Source organism: Lonchura striata, chromosome 17 (genome assembly GCF_046129695.1).
Source record: "Lonchura striata isolate bLonStr1 chromosome 17, bLonStr1.mat, whole genome shotgun sequence".
NCBI lineage: Eukaryota > Metazoa > Chordata > Aves > Passeriformes > Estrildidae > Lonchura > Lonchura striata.
Window position 1 is genome coordinate 14,405,100 of NC_134619.1, and position 20,363 is coordinate 14,425,462.

General features: G+C 48.1%; 1 protein-coding gene across 10 annotated transcripts in view; it reads right to left on the reverse strand.

Annotated features, from left to right (window-relative positions):
• Positions 1–20,363, reverse strand: part of CHD6 (chromodomain helicase DNA binding protein 6) — a 100,879-nt gene that overhangs the window by 48,289 nt on the left and 32,227 nt on the right. For 4 of the 10 annotated variants that reach the window (XM_021536641.3, XM_021536633.3, XM_077787055.1 and 1 more), the window contains exons 1-2: positions 12,959–13,012; positions 9,699–9,754 (exon numbers count right to left, since the gene is read on the reverse strand). The exons of 3 other annotated variants lie outside the window; for them this stretch is intronic. In XM_021536641.3, coding sequence (XP_021392316.3) covers positions 9,699–9,754; positions 12,959–12,986 — 84 coding nt within the window. In that variant the 5' untranslated portion in view covers positions 12,987–13,012. Of the gene's footprint in view, positions 1–9,698; positions 9,755–12,081; positions 12,175–12,877; positions 13,013–20,363 lie in introns of those variants that run through there. 3 more of the 10 variants (XM_077787052.1, XM_077787053.1, XM_077787051.1) reach the window with 3 other exon arrangements.

Here is a 20,363-nt window from a genome sequence, read left to right on the forward strand (position 1 = left end):
TGATGAGGTTCAGTTTATCCTGGCTTCTTATCAACAGGAAAAGCCTAAGAAAGCAGAGCCAGCTTGTGCTCCTGCATGGCTCCAAAGCACTCTCATTGCTTTGCCTCAGGAGCCCGGCTGGTTCCTCGTGGCAGGCAGGAGCTCACTGTCCCCATGCAGCTGTTGTCGAACATTGGCTGCTATCCCTGTGCCACAAGGGAAATCACCTCTGCTTCCAAAGTGTGAGAGCCTGAAGGGCCGGTGCAACACTGATGGGGACACAGCATTCACTGCAAGGAACTCTGCTGCAGCAGCAACCTCGGCCTGAGTGGCCTGAGATACAGCAAACAGACTGCCCACTGCTTGGCTGGGCTCCTGGTCACTGTGTGCAGCCACGGCCAGCACTGACATACCACCATACTCAGATGCCTTTCACAGGAGAGGAACACATGTAGCTGCAGGAGCCTAAACCTGGCAAATTATAGCCCTGGGACATGCTGCAGCACAGCAAGGCAGGCTGCTCTGGGTTGCTCCAGACCAGCCAGGAGCTGCTCTGGGCAATGCTGACCCTGAGGGGGCAGGAGTGGGGCAGGGCAGGCTGTACACCATCTGCCCAGGCTGGTCCAGCAACAGGCTGCACCCACACCACGATCAACCCACCTGTAACCCTGGGTACCAGTGCACCTGGGTCCGTTCAGTACTACAAACTCATAAGGTATTGGGGAAACCACTAATTTTGGTTAAATCCTGCTGTCCTCCTAAGTGGCTTCTACTTCTCAAGGTGCGAGGGGGTCTCCTTGTCACACGCTCTGTACAATTCAGTTTTGCCATCCTCTCCCTGCAGAGCTCTCTTGGCCCAGCTAAGGCACAGGTACAAGTCGCCCTCTCCTCGCAGGTAGGCTGTGCCAGCTCTCAGGCCACCTGCTTTGTCCTGCTCAGCACTTCTTCCGACCCCACTGTCTATGGAGTGGCAGTAGGAAGCACATAGCTTCAGAGGTACCACAGAGCAGTATGAGGGTTTCTGCCCTGTTCCTTTTCCCTTTACAAGCCACAAAATGCACCCTGGGACAACCAGTAGGCAGATGCCAAACTCTGCCAGTGCTTTACAGTCTCCTCCAGGAGCAGGGACAGACAGTTCTCCCACACTTTACCAGGAGCATTTTGAGACTTGCCTCAACCTTTCAGCCTCCATTTCTATTTCAGCATCTCAGATGACTGTGGGAATCAACCAGCATTGTTTCTTCCCCAATCTCTGCTGTGAAAGAAGCAGTATCTTCCCTGTATTTGGCTTCCTTGCCTTTAACCAGTCACTAATTTACAGAAAGACCTTTCATCAGGCCAACGCTTTGTGGGAACTCAAAATGTCTCTCAGACATTTTTAGAGGTTCCAGGCCTTGGTCAGAAGCATTCTAGACCCTGGCAGACAGCTGAAAAACAACTGTGATTTTGAGTTTGAGCCATGGAATGAATTACCAACTTTGGAGGTGGAACAAGCAGTCACAAAAGGTTAGATAGTATAGTAAAAGTAGTTACAAAGTAGAGGGGAAATTTTTTTAGTATTGTACAGGGGGGTTTTAGCACATGTACAGGGGGGTTTTCACTTTGTACATGGGGGTCAGAAGTTCTAAGATGGAGGAAAGTGGGCTGAACCCATCCTTCTTCCTTCTTCTTCCTTACCTCCATGTTCTTGGTGATGTTGGCACTCACAGATTGGTTTAGAGTAGAAAAACACTTGGCAACGTAGGTAGTAGGTATTGGGGAATAATTGTAAACATGTTATACGTAATATATCTTATAAAAGATAGCAGCAACCCTGGGCGGAGAGAGAGACGAAGAAGACAGCACATAGAGAGGATGTCAGGGTGTGTGTGTGCCTCTACCCAGGCCACTGATCAAATAGCTGCAGTCCAAGAACATAATCTGTTAGATAACTAGCAATAAACTGCCTTGAGACCGAACAGCTAAGCCTGCGGAGTTTTTCTTTGGAAGCACGGGTTGGAGGAGGAATTTCACCACCACATGTGGCCCCAAAACAAGGCTGGGGTTCCCACACGCTTCATATGTTTACAAGCATTTGGTGAGAAACTTCCTCAGCTGCTGGTTGGGAGCCTATGAGCCTTGCACCAGCCCAGCCCAACTTCAGCCCTGTGACCACTTATCTTTAATATCCCCAAGAGATTGCAAGGACTAACTCTGCTTTGCAAAAGTCATGTTGACTATTTATCAGTGTGGTATTTTCAGAAACAAAGCGTTGAATTATTATAGTCCTAACTATTTACTCAATATCTAAGTGAATCTATTGACCTTTAGTTTCGCATTTACTCCCCTCTCCCCTTCCATGGCCCTAATGGGTGATGGCCCCAACACTATTTATTAGCAATTCCCAAAAATCATGGTGTTTCTTTAAAATTCCAGAGTTAAGACAGTGGCTTATGTTACTTTGCTCAAAAATGTTTTTGTCACACCCTTTAAGGGCAACCCTCTGATGCCTCTGGCATCAGAGATGGCTCTGGGTAAAGAGCCTATTTGACTGAGCTGTTCTGCCAACATGCAGTTTCCATGAGCCCTCACTTGACCTCACCATATTTCTTCTGTAACTCCTCTTAAAGACTTTTTAAATCCTAAGAGAGTTGGAAAAAAATTTGTTATTAGACTCCATGTCTTCAATGGTTCCTAATGTGATGCCCTGCCTTGCTACAGGGTTACTTTTAAATTCACAGAGTATGTGCCTTTTTTCTTACTATCACTCTTTTACACTAAATAGAAACATAATTTTTCATCCAACTGCCTATTCTACATATCATTTGACATGTCCACCTAAGCAAACAGCTTTGTTGCTTCTGGGTATTTTGGAGTGGGGAAGAAATAAAGATGACTTCCAGATTTTGGTAGATGATGCCCATCTCAGAACCTCTGGTAAACCAATCCAAGCAGCCTCTGATTCTTCAGAACACTTTTTATCCCTAGAACTATGCTTTTGCACTGTGTCTGAACTGGCTTTTTTTTGGTGATGATTGTAATGATTTAATATTTCCAGAATACACTTTGTTATGAACAAAACAGCCTGGCTGGGACACTTCGGCTTGAACTAAGTACTGACATTGAAATGGTAATTAGCCAATTGCTCCTGGGAATCACCTACACCCCCACCTACACTAGGACCAGGATGCAAAATAATCCAGTGGAATCATGGGAGGGGGTTTTGGGGATGAAAACACCCCTAAGTGGAAGGCTGGGCACAGTGGAGGGGGCTGGATGGGTGTGCTGGTTGGGGAAAAGGGAACCCCATCCCTGGTCTGTGTTTGACCTGTCACCATGACCTGCAGAGGACCAGACTGGACGGGGCTGTGGGAAGCAGGCACAAGGAAAACAGACACTCTTCCTGGTGTTACCAGGAGGGAAGGAGAGGGAGAGCTGCTGCTGGACCTCGGCAGCAGGCTCTGCACATCCCCCCACCCTTTGGATACCAGGACTGCAGATACAGACTGCACACCTCTTCACCTCTGGCTACCACTGTGACACAGAGACTCCAGGGACAGACTCTGCCACCTTCTCACCCTTTGGCTACCAGAAGAAGCTACAAAAGAAGCTACAAGAGCCCCCTTCTGAGCTGACCTTTTAATAAAGAGCTGAACGCTAATAAAGACATAGACCCTGCTCATTTCACACTTTTATGTAATTTTTTTTTTTAATTCACAGAGGAATCTTCTATAAATTACATTTCATACAGTCCTTCAGCATCAGCTGGAGCAGAAAGTCTTGTTCCATGTGTCTAACTATGTCCTGGCTTCTAAGATAAGCATGTATTCTATTTGCCATCTGTTGGAGGTTGGGCAGTTTTCTTATCTCTTCCAAGAACGATGTCTCCCTCCGGGGAGATATCTTCTGTTAATGGCCATTGAATGACTCACTGCATGACTGGTAAAGTTCCATCAGCCCATGGTGAGATGCTCCACCCAGAGGGAGGAGCCAAGCACCCCTACCTGCATAAAATCAGCATTTTTTTGGGACACCAGAGCAGCCCCTTCACTGGATTCCCAGAGGAGCAGCTTCTTCTCTGCTGGATTCCCAGAGGAAGACCAGGCCTAATACTCCATCACCAGACCTTCAGAGAAAACTCCACCATTCTACAGACCACCGATTCAGCAGCATTTCATCTGCCCTCCAGGAGGAGCAGCCACCATTTAACTGGACTATTACCAACACCCTGACTCCTCAGGGTGTCAGGTTTCTGACTCTATCACTAGTTTTGTTTGTGCTAATTACATTTTTAATATTATTTTTTTAATTTAGTTTTTCCTAGTAAAAAACTTATTCCCATTCCCATATCTTTGCCTGAGAGCCTTTTAATTTTGAAATTGTGGTAATTCGGAGAGAGTTTACCTTTTCCATTTCACACGAGGCTTTTGCCTTCCTTCACAAACTCCTGTCTTTTCAAACCAAGACAAACTATTATCAAATAAAAGGTCAGGAGAAAAAAAAAGTATAAAACCTCCCCAGAGAGCTGTGGAGGCTAACAGAGTACACTTAGAATTGTACGACCCCATTCTAGGGCAAAGCCAAGGTCAGGTGGACCTTAATGGTGCAATGTGTTTCCTTAACTTAAAATTGCTTTGTTTCATTTATAGTTGCAACTTGAATGCCAAGTTTTTATTCAGGATTAGGGGGGAAAATACCACCAGGAGGTAAGAGGCAAAGCAGCTCCTGCCCCTGTTACTCCAAGGGTTCTCTCCCCTCTCCCAAACTGCTGAGCCTGTGGGATACACTGGCTGCTCCAGCCCACAAGGCTCACACAGCACCCCAGATCCTCTGCAAGCCCCCCAGCAAAGCTAGGTGCACAGGCACGTGAAGGGACAGTTTACAAACTCCCCTTGGCACATGTATGGGAGATGAGAAGCAGTGAAATTCAGCAGTATTTTCCCTACACCTTGCTTAGGGCAAGGTCAGTGGGACTGCACGGTGAGCCAGGGACAAAACCTGCAGCCTCACCTGCCTGCAACAGGTACCTGCAAAGGGAACAACAGCAGAAAAGAGGGAACTGCAAAGAGAAGGCAGGGAGGGGAAGAAGCAACATCTGCTGCCCCATAAAGAAAGCACTGATTTACACAGCTTATGCACTTTTAGCAGCAGCAGCAGCAATAATAATAATAATCATAATCATAATAGTAATAATGCTCTCTGAGAGGCAGGAGAAGAGAAGCTCCTCTGGACCCACATGGTAGAAGTCACATGCCAGCACTGCCAGGAGATGTGATGGGGATGAAGGAGATGTTGCATCCACACTGCTGGGTCTTGGAGCCTGATCCATATGCAAACCCTGCTCTATTCCATGACTTTGGATGCGGGAAGGAGAGAAGACAAAAAGCTTCATGGCTTCATGCCCATCCCATAATCAATCCTACAGGCTTTCCTCTCCAAGAGCAGTGTTCCCAGCAGGGCAAAGCTCTGCCACAGCCTTAGGATCTGAATGGCAGCTCTGTCTAGTAAGAAGGCCACAGATGAGCTCTTCCAATGGTCACAACACCAAGAGCAGATCCACCTCCCCTGGTAACCAGGCTCAGACAACATCCACACACTACAGCCTCATCAGGCAGTGTGACTGCAGCCAGGAGCACATGCCACCTTGCACCCAGCTGCTAGGACCATTCAAGCCCCGTTTGCTGCATGCTTGGCCAAGCTTTCCTGCAGCGTGCCAGGAGAGCTCTGCAAAAGCCTGCATTTGGGTCTAGGGCATGTATCAAACCCCCCAAAGATCTGTTCTGTATGTGGAGTGTCCACAGGGACCCTGACTGCAGTGGTCATCAAAGGTTTCATGCTCTTTAGGCAGAGACTGATGCCTGGGGGCTGCCCAGCCCCCCCACTGCCCATTTCCCCCCTCAGAACTAACCAAAGCCACCAGCCAGTCTGCCACTCCAACAGCAACGCAAGATGGGCACCATGACACAGCTCTGTCTCCCTGAGATGGTCAGGCTGCTGCCACTAGCCCAGCCGATCCACACAGTTGGTTGCAGAGCCCAAAAGGAGCAGAACAGGCAGTTCCTTTCACACAGAGGGTTTTGGCAGGCTGGTGAGCCAAACATTCCAGCAGCCCCATCCCCAGCAGCGGTGTCTACAGCATGGGTTGTTGTGCTCTGGTTGCCCAGTGTCTGCACTCCTTGTTTTCAGCTCTTAATCCAATGCAACAAGAAGCTAAAAATATACAAGTGCCACCTCCCATCATGTCTCTGAGCAGGCTCTGCAGTCACCATGGGATGATGGAGGTGCATGCGTGATGGAGGTGGGGCCTGGCTCTGTTCCCAAAATGCTCCACCACAATGCAGCTCTCAACAGCTACAGCTAGGAAGCTCCATCTGGTGACAAGGCCAGCCTGGCAGCAGGCACACATGTTCCCACCACCCTAGCAGAGGGAATGGCTGCAGCAGAGGGCAGTGCTGCTGCCCTGGGCTGCCCAGGCTGTCCTCTCTACTCAGGATGAAAACCTGTGCAGCCCTTGGAGCTTGGGGGAAACCCAGCACTTGTGGTTGTGTGTGCAGGAGAAAGGCACCCTGGCAGCTCACTGCTCCCCCTGCCCTTCACCCTTACAGCGAGAGTGCCCAAAACTACTCCACCCATCCAACATCAGGGGTTCACCAGATCTAGCAGTCTCACCATGACAAAAAAAAAGCCCACAGACAGCCTGGGACAAAGCTACAAGTGCCCTTGGACTTGGACAGCCCTGCCCCCTGTGCTGTTCCTACTGCTTGGGAGCTCCCTCCAGACTTGAGGAACTCTGGTAAAAACCCCCAACTGCATTTGCAGTACATGAGACAGCAAAGCTCATTTTCACATAAATAGACCCACAAAATTTAGGAAAAACCTTCATTTTATGCAGTGAGTGCTTGAAACAAAAGCAAGCAGAGCTCCCCCTGACACTCCCCGGGGTCTCCCTCTTGCAAGGGGCTACTCAGTAGCCACATGATACCTGCAGCCCTGGACTGCTCCCCATTGCCTCTTACTGCTGTCCGCACACTGCGGGGGATCTGGCCAGTCCTGCCACTTCCAAGCCCAGGCAGGAAAGCCAGAAGACCCATCCAGGAGAAGGCAAAGGGGTCACAGGACTTTCCATCTCTGTCTCCAATGCAATTCTGCTCTGCTCTCACAGTCCATGCAGGATGGGAGCATTTCCATAGCTGTAGAATAAAGAGATTTAGAAGCACTGTGGGATAACTGCATTTATTTTAGTTCATTACTTCTCTGGTTATTTAACAAGTCAGAATTTGGCAGAAATAAAGAGTAGAAGACCCTTCAATGCCCAGGGACAAGCAGTACACAGACAGGAGAGACAGCCCAGGGAATGATGGTGCTGAGCCCTCAAATGAAATCCTTCACTTGTCATTGATTTTGGGGGTAACCAGGCACTCCTGTCCCACCTCCACCAGCAGAAAAGGCACCCTGGCATGAAAACTCGCAAGTCATGAGGCAAGTGACGGGTTTCACGAGTTAGTCACAGCTTGGTGACAAATGTACCAGATTTTTGTGCACTACTAAGGAAAAAGAATTGTGGAAACACAGCCCCTGCTTTTGCTAACAACAGCCCCTGGCAATGCCCTGTAACCCAACCCACCATAATTTGCACAGGAGGAGAACCATGGCTACAAGGGGCACCAAGGGAGCACACAGAGGAGCTCCTCCCTAGATAGCCCACTCTGAGACTCCATTTCTCCAGCCTAGGTTTCCTAATCCACTAGTAGTGGACATAAGGAAGACAAAGCACTGGCCTAGGACAGTGAAGGGCTAGGGAAGGGAGAAAGCACATCTAATATTTTTTCCCCAAAGGCAGTTGACAGTTCCCCTGCCATCCCTCACCAATATGAAGAGTACCAGCATTCTGCCAACCTTTTCATCCTTGGGCTTGATCCTACATCCATATGATAACCAACACAGAGCTTCTGCAGGTGAGAGGCTGGCAGGGAAATGCATGACTTTTGAGAGCCTTGGAATCACAAAAGCATCTTATCTTCTCCAGAGAGACTGTTCAATGGAAGACAACAGCCCCTCTTGGTGCCATGAGAAGTCTGTTTACAAGGTGTGGGCAGTCCTGGGCTCAGGTGTCCAGAGTGATGTGGAATGCCATCCCTTGTAAGTGTTGTACCCAGTGCTGCTCACCTGAGCATTACAGGGAGCCAGCTACCCCTTCACCTCAACCAGGCACCCAGAATGCCTGCAGGAACTCTGCTTGGTCAGGCTTTCTTCCAAACACTCAATTTGGGAATGCTGCACTCCACCCCATGAGATGCTGCATGGTTTGTCCTACACTGCTGCTGGCTTGGAGAGCTCAGGAGATGAGCAGCTGCAACTCTACCCCTCTTTGCTCACACCACATGCCTTTATCTTCATCCCAGATTTTATCTGCAGCAACACCTATAGAAAACAATTTTCAGCTGAGCCCTCTAAAATCTCCAAATGGTGGGGGAGGATGGTTTTGCTGTGCTTAAACCCCATGTAATTTCAGTAATCCAATTTCCAGAGCACCTAAACCTGCTATATTAGCCCAATGAGTGGCATGAATTTCTTACTTGGGCTTTGTTATCAGAGGAAGGAGACCACTGACCCACACCCCAAAGCATCCTGCTCTCCTCCAGGCCTTTGCTCTGCCCCACCAGGAGCAATCCAGCCATGCTGGTACACAAAACCTTCCATGATCTCTTCCTCCTCTTCCTCACCTTGAGGCTGCCTCTGCTTCTTCACAGTATCTTTAGGACACACTGCTAAACTCATTACTTCCTACAGTACTGGTGCTCTGAACACACACCTTTCAGGATCTGCAGGCTGCAAGCCTAGAACAGCACACTGACCTCTTCAAAACACTTCCCTCCCTCCCTCCCTCCCTCCCTCCCTCCTCCCATGAACGTGCCATGGCACTGTGATCTGGGGTGCCCTGAGTAGCAAATGTTGCTTCAGACCTGGTTAGAAATGGCACAGGCTTGTGCTCTCAAGCAGATTTATCCCTTAGCTCAGTACTAACTTTAATGGTTTCCCATTAAAAGCAGCACAGACACAAATTAGCTCCAGGTAGACCAGCTTGTTTTACACCTCCATAGGCAGAGTGGCTCTCCATGTATGTAACAGGTCCTTTCGCCTCAGCAGAGTGCCAACAGTCAGGCTCTTCCCCTGCACACAATTAATATAGAGACCACTGGCTCATAAACCTCCTCTGGGAGCAGCAGACTCTTATGATCCAATGCAGCAATCCAGAAATTACAGTTTTGTGAGATGGGGCTTTTTCTGAGTAAGGGAAGAAAATTCCCCTCTGTCCAAGCTCTCACAGCTCCCAGACATGATCTTCCTAAACCTCACAGCTGGTATTAGTCCTAATGTATCATGTTAGTAACAGCAATCACAGCAAACATGTGGTTTTGTAATGAGATTACAGCAAGAACCAATACTGTGGACTTTGAGACAAAAAGAAGGGCTGTTCCTCCACTGGGGCAGCACCAAGTCAAGAGCATGTCCACTGCTGAAGATAAACCTGACTTTGTTCAATGGTCCCATCAGGCTCACCCACTCTGGGGTGCAGCTCAGGTCAAATTTAAAGGAGCGGAGCTGCACCCCTGTCAGGAAATTCAAGACAACACTTGCCCAGCCTCCTTCCCACCAACATCAGTTGCAACAATTTCCACATGGAACATGGTCCTCAGGCCTTGACAGCTGAACCGGGAGAAGGAAAGAGGGTCACAAACCTGCTTTTCTTTTTTCTGTATTTTCATTATCATCAAATCTGGGATGAATGTTATTTCTGCAAGACACAACACAAAAAAAATCGTAATGACGAGACTGCTGAATCTGAGGCACTCCGTTCTTCCATTCACCCCTCCAGGAGGCTGAGCCAACCCTGGGGCTGCTCAGAGCAACAAAGCTGTCAGAATGAAACTCTCAGGGACAAGCTTGGGGACATCTGCTCTGCCGAGCCATGGCAAGAGCCCAGTCACAGTTATGGTCACAGATCAGCACTGCCTGAAACCCATTGGCCAAGACCAACATGGCAGCTACAGTCTCGGCAAGAAGTGGCACGTCTGGGGCTTGCACAGAACACACTTCAGCTCCTCAGAGCCCCAGGTATAGCTCAGGCCCTGCTGAGAGATTTGTTGGATGCTGCCAGCCCTGCAGCAGCAGAGGGAAGTAAACAAACCAGCTTCTGCCAAGCAGCAATGACAGCAGAAATAGATGGGAGAGAATGCGGGAACTTGATGTGGGCTTCTGTGACCACAGAAGAGTTGCTATAGGGACAAAGATGAGGCAAGTAATGAGAAGAAGAGCCATGTCTCCCCACAAGCAGCCCCAGATGCAGTGCTGGGGTTGGGCTGGCTGTGTCCCCAGGCCTGCGCCCCCACAGCGGGGAGGATCCTGCATGAGTGGGCACCCACCTTGCAGCCCACACAGAGGATGGGCTGAGGGAGGGGTCATTTCCAAGCAACCCCTCCACAGCAGGCCTGATCAGAGAGCCTGCAGTTTCTAGTCCAGCTCTTTGCAGCACCTTAGTGCCAGGGGTGACCAGGTCCCCACACTTTTCTCCCCAGTAGATCAATGAGGGGTCTGTGGCAATGCAGCATCATGATGTGACAGCTACAGCTGGTCTGAAGTTGCACAGATAAATTTGCCATAACAGACACCAACTCAATCAGACTAAGCTCGTTAGAGAATAGAAGCAAACAAGTCCTCGGGAATGATAATGATAGGTCAGATTCAAATTCAAACAGAGACCCCAGCTAATCCCATTTAATTATGAATGCAGACATATCGTTGACCAGTGAGCTGGGTGGTGTTAAGATGCCAACCAAGCAGGTGTGTAAGCACAGGAAGTCTGAAGCCCCTATAAACGGGGGTGCCCAACAATAAACTTTGGCTGTTGTCGTGTGAACTTTGGTGTGTTCTGAGGTGTGCCTGTCTCCGAAAGTGGATACAACAGCTGCCACGGGTAGAGCGAGGAGACAGAGGGCAGCGGGGAAAGCTGCCTGCAGCCTGTAGAGCTGCAGAGAGTGGTGGAAGAGTGGGTGTGGTAGTCCCAGCGGAACAGCAGGTATAGCTTTGAGCAGTGTGGAAAGCTGTGAAGAGCAATGGAGAAAGCCACATTGGTCTGAACCCTCTGTGAATAGAAGAAGCTGCCAGGAAATATGGGAGTATGGGCTTGGGTGGAAGAAGACCCTGTGGTAAAGGTATGGACCCTCTTTTTATCTGAATGAGTGGTAAGTTTTGTGGAACAGGCTCTGGAAGCCGTTATGGATGTTATAAAACCCTGGGAGACTTGTGGAAGAGGCTCTGGAAACTGCTACAGAAACTATGGACATTATAAAGCCCTGGAGACTTTTACTGGACTTGCTGGGACAGTTAAAAGTCGACTGGGATGCAAGGACAGTGGTGGGGAAGCTGCGGGCTCTGCCCACTGAGGCATGTAGTAAGGACAGGGCACTGGGCGAGGCAGCAAGAGGCAAGGGTGCTGCACCGGCTGCGTCGGACAGGAGGATGGGCAAGACAGCTGCATTGCGCCGCCAAAATATGCCACAGCACGAAGCCACCCCATGCTGGGATGCCTCACCAGTGGAGAGTGCCACAGCAGAGCCAAGCCGCTGCGAAGCCGTGTCAAGTCATGGAGCCACATCTGCCACTGAGCCGTGCTGGGCCACTGTGTCAGGCGAGTGCTCTGCAGTCATGCCTGACCGCGCTGGCTCTACAGCCGCACCACAGTGGCATGCGGCCCTCGCAGAAGCGAAGCGCCCTGCAGCCACCCCAAGCGTGCACACCAAAGCATCCTTCACCACCACAGACATGCCTGGACCGCCTCCTCCCAGGGCTGATTGGCTTGGGTCCGAAACTGCGCCTACAACCCAGCTTCCACTGGGCACACCCACTAGCCACCGCAACTCATGGGCAGACCGTGGACATACATCACCAGGATACCCAGACAACATATCAACGTCCTGCCCAGAAGTAGCGGCAGGATGGAGGATCCCAAAGTCCCACTGCCGCGAGTGTTGCTGTCGCCACTACCAGAGTTGGAACCGCCCCTTGTACACACACTGGTAAGGGATTCGACATAGACACAAGACATGACACCTTTGCCGCTACCGAGTCAGCGCTGTGCTGCAGTTTTCCATTTGACCCCGGTGGGTCCAGCTGCACCAAGTGATGCAATCTTGGGGAGCCCTGAACAGCCGCTGCTGCACTGGGGTAAGGGGAGCCCAGTCAGCGGAGGACAGCGACCTTCTCCTGCCCTCTGTGGAACGCCCCTTCACGGTCATGAGGCTGCGCCACCGCCGCCGCTTGTGGGGTGGCACAGCCCCAGTGTGCGCCGCCCCGGCCGGCCGCCCCAGCCGCCCCAGCCGGCCGCTCCAGCCGCCCCGGCCGCTCCAGCCGCCCCGGCCGCCCCAGCCGCCCCGGCCGCTCCAGCCGCCCCGGCCGCTCCAGCCGCCCCGGCCGCTCCAGCCGCCCCGGCCGCTCCAGCCGCCCCGGCCGCTCCAGCCGCCCCGGCCGCTCCAGCCGCCCCAGCCGCTCCAGCCGCCCCAGCCGCCCCAGCCGCCCCAGCCTCTCCAGCCGCTCCAGCCGCCCCGGCCGCTCCAGCCGCCCCAGCCGCTCCAGCCGCCCCGGCCGCTCCAGCCGCCCCGGCCGCCCCAGCCGCTCCAGCCGCTCCAGCCGCCCCGGCCGCTCCGGCCGCTCCAGCCGCCCCGGCCGCTCCAGCCGCCCCGGCCGCTCCAGCCGCCCCGGCCGGCCGCTGCTGACAAGCCGGTGCTGCAGCTGCAGCCTCCATCCCAGCCAGCACCGAGGCCGCGGCCCCCAGAGCGGGGGAGCTCTCCAGCCGCAGCCGCAATCCCCCTCCTGCTTCCCGCAGCAGCAAGAAGAGGCAGCAGCACAGCCGAGTGCTTACAGCTATGCTGGGGAAACACTGAGATTGAGGGGGGTGGCAGGCACGGCCATCCAGCCACCGCAGCCCACCGCAGCCGCTCACCATGGCCCTGCAGACGCATGCCCAGCATGCAGGGCAAACACAGAATGTCTACCCATGGAATTGAGACACATTAAAAAGCCTCTTTGGTAAGGTTTTCAGGAATTGGACAGGACAAATGGTTGCCACGGAGACAAGCGCCCATTCTAATATTAGTTTCTGTATATACCTATGACAGCTTTAGTCCTCATGTTATGATTGGCAGCACTGGATCCTTTTCTTTTCAAATGTGTATTAGAATTTCAGCAGAAAAATGTGTAATATTTAAGGATTGTAGTTAAATTTAATAATTCTCTTCCGTATAGAACTCACGAGTAATTTTCCAGGTTGTTTTTACTCTCCAAAGAAAAAGAAGCATTATGGTATTTATTTTTCCCTTCTAAAAATCTTACCGTTTCAGTTATGGGATTTCCAAATCTAAATTAAGTTTTGTTCTCAGTCATTTAAAATTGTGCAAATATTTTATTCAAGGATGGGACCTGTTGACTACTTTCATTTTATATGGCAATTATCAAATCTATAGTAAACCAGCCAGACTGACAATATAAAGCTCTAAAGCTTAGAAGGCTATTAAGACAACACCAAAAGGAAACTATTAATATGCTTGTAAGTGAAAAACTTTATTATAAAGCTTAGAAGTTTGGAATGTATTTCCCTGACTCTTCATAGTAAGCTGTTTCTGAAAAGGAGTCATACTGATACATACACTCTATTCATACAATATTCAGGGTAATATTTACCTGGACTTCATCACCTTACAGTACTGATGTTTACAAATGCAGATACAGATGATAAAACCCAATGTCTGACTGGACATACTTTGTAATAACTCTGGATAATGGCAACATAACACTTAGTTTTGCCACCTTCAATTTGATAAATAATTCTCCAAGAAAAAAAATAATACCATGCAAAGTAAATCCCAAGGCACAGATTTCTAAATCCCTGTACTGTGCCATATGTCCCCTGCAATTAATGTCATGTATGGAGTCCCAAAACTATAAATTGTGGAAGTATAAAAACCCAGAATGAAAGTCCAGAATAGAAAAGACTGTTTTGTTCTTGAATTTGACCTTTTCTATTATGTTTATGCAATTCCTATACTTATTATCCTTAAAGGTATTGTAAAATTCTTAGTATTCCAAAGTCGTGAATCAGAACATAAGATGATTACACAGGAGACAAAAACTGCTGAATTTTTATTTCAATCTGCACAACACAAATATTTGGTATAGAGGACTAAAATTCATTATGGGTTTAAAATTAGATCAAACAGAATTTATCGCAGTCTTGCCATCTCTGGATTGCAGTGTTTGAAGATTTAGGGGGGAAGACATTAGCATGTTGCTTTAAAGGAGGTTTTCTTGCTAAGAATAAAGGTGATGCCTTTATTCCAACCACATTGCTAATATTTTAATACTTTAATTTCAATCATATCTCTAATATTTCCCAATGATGGACCTTCTATAAACAGTTACCCTGTGTTATAAATTCAATCTACCCTGTCAGTGACCCAACCAATTGCCCAGTGAAAAGAGGTGGCATACATAGTATTGCCAGTCCCTTTGTGACAGCCTCCTGCTACCTTCCTGCATCAGACAGAAGGCAACTTCAGTGAGACATAGACTTTCTTAATATTTATGACACTTTAGAATTCAAAGACACTGTTTGCTTTAAATGTCCCCAAAAGAACACTCTAAGTTCATGAAAGCAAACATAGAGGTACTAATTTGGTTTAGGAGGAAGATGTTTGTGCAGTTGCATAACAAGTTGAATGTTTACATGTCTGAGTGGATTTATTATGTTTGAGCTCACCTTGTTTGAGACAATGTGACTTGTGCATACCTGGCACCATAGTTTAAGATTATATGCCTTGAAGGTGCAATGCTTTGTAATCAAAGGGGAAATGTATCTGAATTTATTAGGATAAACAGTTACCTTGAAAATAGACTGATACGGAAACTTAACTTTAAGGAGTAAAATCCCAAGGTCATAAAGAAAATGTACATATGCTTTTCATTGCTTTATATAATCTTCTTTGACATTATTTAGTTTCTCTGAAACTTGACTTGTAAACCTGTAAATACGTTCTAAGGGTCTTGTTAAATTTATTTCAAAGGTATGTGAGACAGCAGGAGTAGCAGTAACATTCTGCATTTCATTTCAACAATGATGCAGGTTTTCTTTGTACATAACTCCTAGGCTACTAATTTCTTCAAAGTGTGATCTAAATTATACAGAGGAATGTTATTGTTTTAGTCTACAACCCAATATTACCCAATATTTAGTTTTGCAAAATGAATGCTCATGGAAGTGCTGATTTGACAATTTTAGGTACTGCAGCATTTAAAAGTAAACAGAGACCCAAATCAAAACAGATGCTTTATATTCACTTATCTAATGAGGTCTCATTACTTTGGGTAGACTGAAGCTGAGACCCGAAACCTTTTCTACCAGATATTATTGTCCATATTTAATTAAGCCAGCATTGTGTTCACCACCTCTGCAAATAACAAGGATTATGTTAAAATTAATGCCAATTCCTCTGACTTCTGGGGAACCTGCAGTGTGTCATCTCTTACACTGAATGACTCAGTACAATAGCTGTGTAAGAGATTAACTTAATTCCCTCAGATATCAAGAAACAACTTCCTAGGTGTCCTCTCTGTTCTGTAATGCTGCAAACTACATGTATTTATAGAGACAGATAACCCAACTGATTCTGCACTATGTTTTTGGTATTGTGACTATGCAAAGGGATTCTAAAAATACAGCTAAATAATGTTGTTAACATTGTACACACCCATCAAATAATAAGCTAAGATCACACCCAAGCAAAAAGGCCTTTGCATGGGAAGTCTGAGGGCTCCACATATACACCACGGACCATCTGTGGGAGCCTGTAGTGACAATTCACTTGTGACTTTACTCAAGGACCTTGAGAATCAAATATTTTAAGGACATTATTAACACAAGGATGTGTCACTTTTAACCCTTATAAATAGCCTGTAAATAACTATAACAATATACACACACACACACACACACACACACACACACATATATATATATATATACACATCCTCTTCTGAAAGTGCCATTTACTTTTTTGGCAGGAACACACCAACTCAAAACCATCAAAGGAACCATCCTGTGTCTCGGTTAGGTTTATCACATCACTGTTGGTCTCAGATTCAGTCAAAGAGAGAAATGGAGAGTTTTCAGCCAGGCAGAAGCCTGGGAAAAAGTTGGAGAAGAATGTAAATAATTCTTTATCTCTCTTGTTGTTCACATTGTTTATAGTTAAGTTCTATCACTGTGCGTCAAGCACTCTGCACCAGTGGTGGTGGGTTGTTTTCACTTCAGGACCAATGGAATTGGTCCTCATGAAGCTCTGTACAAAAGAGTGATGCATTTTGAATAAATAGAAGCTCTACTCTCAGCAGCCTTCTGAGTCAGAGTCTCCTCATTCCTGTCCTGCCGCAACAGCAACACATCGCATCGTGGTTTATGATTAAAACCTTGGCCTTGGCTGGCAAGGAAAGTATGCCAACAAACCCAGGTGTTTTTGTGCTAAAAGTGAAAGCAGGTCACTTTGACTAGCTGCTTTGGCTTTGCAGAAGCTGAACACCCTTCCTTTGAGGTAGACATGGAAGCCTTATCCGGAAAAGGCTCTCCAAGTCCCTGTTGTGAAAAGGGGGCTCCTCAGACCCTGGATGATGACAAAGCATATAGGCATTTGTGAGTTTCACCTTGTTAATTTAATTCAAAAATGCATGTTTTGTTAGGTTGAATTATATTCCTGTTAAATTGTAAAAACAAATAAAGGGGGATTTGGGGTGGATGTACACCCCCCCCCCCCCTTAAAAGTCTTGGGTATTCTCATGTTTTTCAATCAAGTCATAATATGACCTAGCAAGCCAACAGTTTGTCAGAGGCAGAAGATTATCAACAATGGTAAAACAACCTACCCATCACCTTACTTGAACCCCAAGACTCACGCACTTGGGAGACATCAGTGGCAGAAGGATGTGTGTTTTTAATTGAGATGGTTTTGAATTGAATAGTTTCTTGTTTATAGTGTAAAGTTGCAATTTGTAAATATATTTAAAGATGTGAGGACTGAAGGATATTAATTATTTAAGGACATGAATTGCAAATCCAACTAAGAAAAATTGTTTCTCCTGTTAGTTTGTTTTCTCACAGTTCTAAAGTTGAAATGTTCCTTTTTGCAGGATTAAGTTGTAAAATTGTAACTTCTAAGTAACAAGCCTGCAGCATGTTATTTTGAAAACTTGTATTGCCGGTAATCCTGTTTGACAGCTCCTGGACATCTCCAATGATACTTAGGATATATCGCTGCTGGGAGGGGCTGGGCTTGTCCAGTTGGGTAGAACCATCTGCGTCATCATGCTGTCTTGCCACCCTGTCTGCAGAAGGACCTTGCAGAAGGATGACAAAGAATACTTTGCATTTTTAAACAGAAAGGGGGAACTGTGACAGCTACAGCTGGTCTGAAGTTGCACAGATAAATTGGCCATAACAGACACCAACTCAATCAGACTAAGCTCATTAGAGAATGGAAGCAAACAAGTCCTCGGGAATGGTAACGACAGGTCATATTCAAACTCAAACAGAGACCCCAGCTAATCCCATTTAATTATGAATGCAGACATATCATTGGCCAGTGAGCTGGGTGGTGTTAAGATGCCAACCAAGCAGGTGTGTAAGCACAGGAAGTCTGAAGCCCCTATAAATGGGGGTGCCCAACAATAAACTTTGGCTGTTGTCGTGTGAACTTTGGTGTGTTCTAAGGTGTGCCTGAATCCAAACTGCCTACACCTTGACACGTCTCTGGGGCAAACAGGCTCCCTGCAACAGTGGCTGTGGTCCAGCCCGGCCAGCAGAACTTTTCATCCACTGTCTGCAATGGCCTCAGCTCCCAGGCACCACCAGAGCAGCTAAACCCAAACACAGAGAAACAGTGCCCAGCTCCCCTTCCAGGCTTCATGCACTCTTAGGACCAGGTTAGATGGTGAGATGACACACACCTGCCCAGCCCTGATTTCTCTCGACACTGCCAGATGCAGGAGAAAGCTGGCTTCACTGCTTCCCTCCCACCAGCGTTGTGGTGGCAGGAAGGCCAGGAGCAGCCCGGCCACATGCAGGGTCAGCATCAGAAACAGTGTCAATCTTGGGTGGATGGGGCATTGCTGTAGCTCCTCAGGATAAACATGCTGTGACAGTCAAGGGGGCAGGATGAGGTCTCAGTCTGCGCCCTCCCCACTGCTGCTCTAGCCACGGCACACTCAACAGAGCTGTCAGCAGTAGATGGTTTTTGGACAGCCAACCATTGGCAGTTGTCCGCTCCACAGTACCAGCAACAGGTGCCAAAGACCTCAAAAGTATTTGACAAGTGTTTTAAGATAGAAATCCCAAAAACACCTGCCTCTCCTTTACTGCCAGTACCATGCTGTTGTGGTTTGACATGGAAAAAGAATTTTCCGTAAGGAAGAGGTCAATTTGGATGTTGACCAATTGAAGGTGGAAACGCCTCTGAGAACACAGAGGGGTTGAAAGCAGAATTCCCAGGGGAACTCGCTCTCTTTGGTTCTAGTCAACATGCACTGCAGCCTCTCCCCTGCCCGGCTGTGGCTGGGTGGGGAGGGGAAGGCCCATGGCCTGACTGAGGCAGGCCCAAGGGTGGAGGGACTGGAACCGGGCTGGCCCCTGCAGATGGAAGGGTGGAGAAATCTGGGATGTCTCCATCCCCCCCCAGAGTTTCTCTCCCAAGAGGGAGAGAGAAAGAGACAGCAGCAGTTTTGTCAGCAGTTCACCGCGGGGAAGGAGGAGCAGGGGGAGCTGCAAGGTGTCCAGTGTGTGGGAGTTGCTGGATGTCTGGGCATCGAGCCATCCAGGGAGTTCAGACTTTTAACCCTTCCTTGAGAAATGAAAGCTTTGTGAATTTTTTTTCCCCTCCTCAGTTTGAAAGAGAGGAAGAAGGACACCTTGGACCCTGGGATGTTAGAAGGAGAAATTCTAGATGGGAGGGGGACAAGGAATGGCTTTTGTCTGGACTTTTCTGTGTTGGCCATAAACTGAACCAATCTTCTCCTTCAAGAGAGACTGTATTTTGGGAGGATGCCAGTGAGTCAAGAGACCTGCTTCAGCTGGGAAAAGACAGAAGTGGAGTGAACCTCTAGAGGAAAGTTAGAGGGTTTGTGGTGGTGCCCCCTTGTCTTCAGAGAAGAAGAGAAGAAAATCTCTGTTCTTGTACCCTCGGCCCCAGGGGGAATTTTTTCCCAAAGGGAAAAAATGAAAAACTGAACTGTTGTTTTCTCCCCTCTTGGCAGGACATCCTTGAAAGGAAAAATCCTAAAAGCAGTCTGTCCATCCGTGCATTGGTGATGAGAGCATTGTGCATGGAAAGGAGAAGGGTCACCATGGCAAACGTTTTTTCTCGGGGCGGTGCCATGTGTGACATGGAAACACAGGATGTTCCAGCTGTGTTTCTTGGGGGGTCTGTGGCACAGGAGAGACTCTTTCTCCCTCGATGGACTGAGTATCGATTGTCTGGAGAGTGGAAACCTGATTGGGGTCCAGATTGTGTCTCACTGTGGTTTGTTGGAGTTGGGTGGTGGGAGGAGGAATGCTTTGCAAGGTTTTCATTTTTATCTTTGTGTGTTTTTTTTTTCTTTTTCCTTCCTTTCTTTCTTTTATAGTAGTAGCTTAATAAAGTTTTTTTATTTTTTTTTTGTTATTAAGCTTGTGCCTGCTTTGCTCTGTTCTCGATTGCATTTCACAGCATTCAATTGATAGGTTACATTTTCATGGGGATGCTGTCATTGTGCCAGTGTCAAACCATGACACATGCAGACCCCACTCCATGAGGGTGAGCTGTCAGACTCACTAGCACAAGGACACAGTTTGCACTGCTGTCACCCACAGGCCAGCCCCAGTGACCCTCCCTGTACCCACACTGTCTCTCCCTCTCCAGCAGGAACACCAAAACTCAACAGGTACTACAGATGGGCAGTGCTCAGGGCAGCATGAGGTGACCAATTCTGCATGCTGATGCTGCTCCACGGCTCATGCCACCCTACGGAAAAGAGGCAAAGACTGCTAACTCTGATCCTGGCTACATGGCACAGGCCAGGCCATCCTGGCCCACATCTAAGTCAAGCTAGGTGGGAACAAGGAAAGGCAACCAGTACCACAACATGAGGGAGGATTTTCATGGCATCTGTGAACAGAACGACACAGAACTTCTTCTCATTACAAAGTGTTTTGGGGATGTTTTATTATCCTATATAATTTTTGGTTTGCTCTTTTTTTTCCTGACCCCACCCCCATTCTCCCTGACTCCAGGACTACCACCATGAATGGGAGCCAGGTCAGGGCTTCCAGA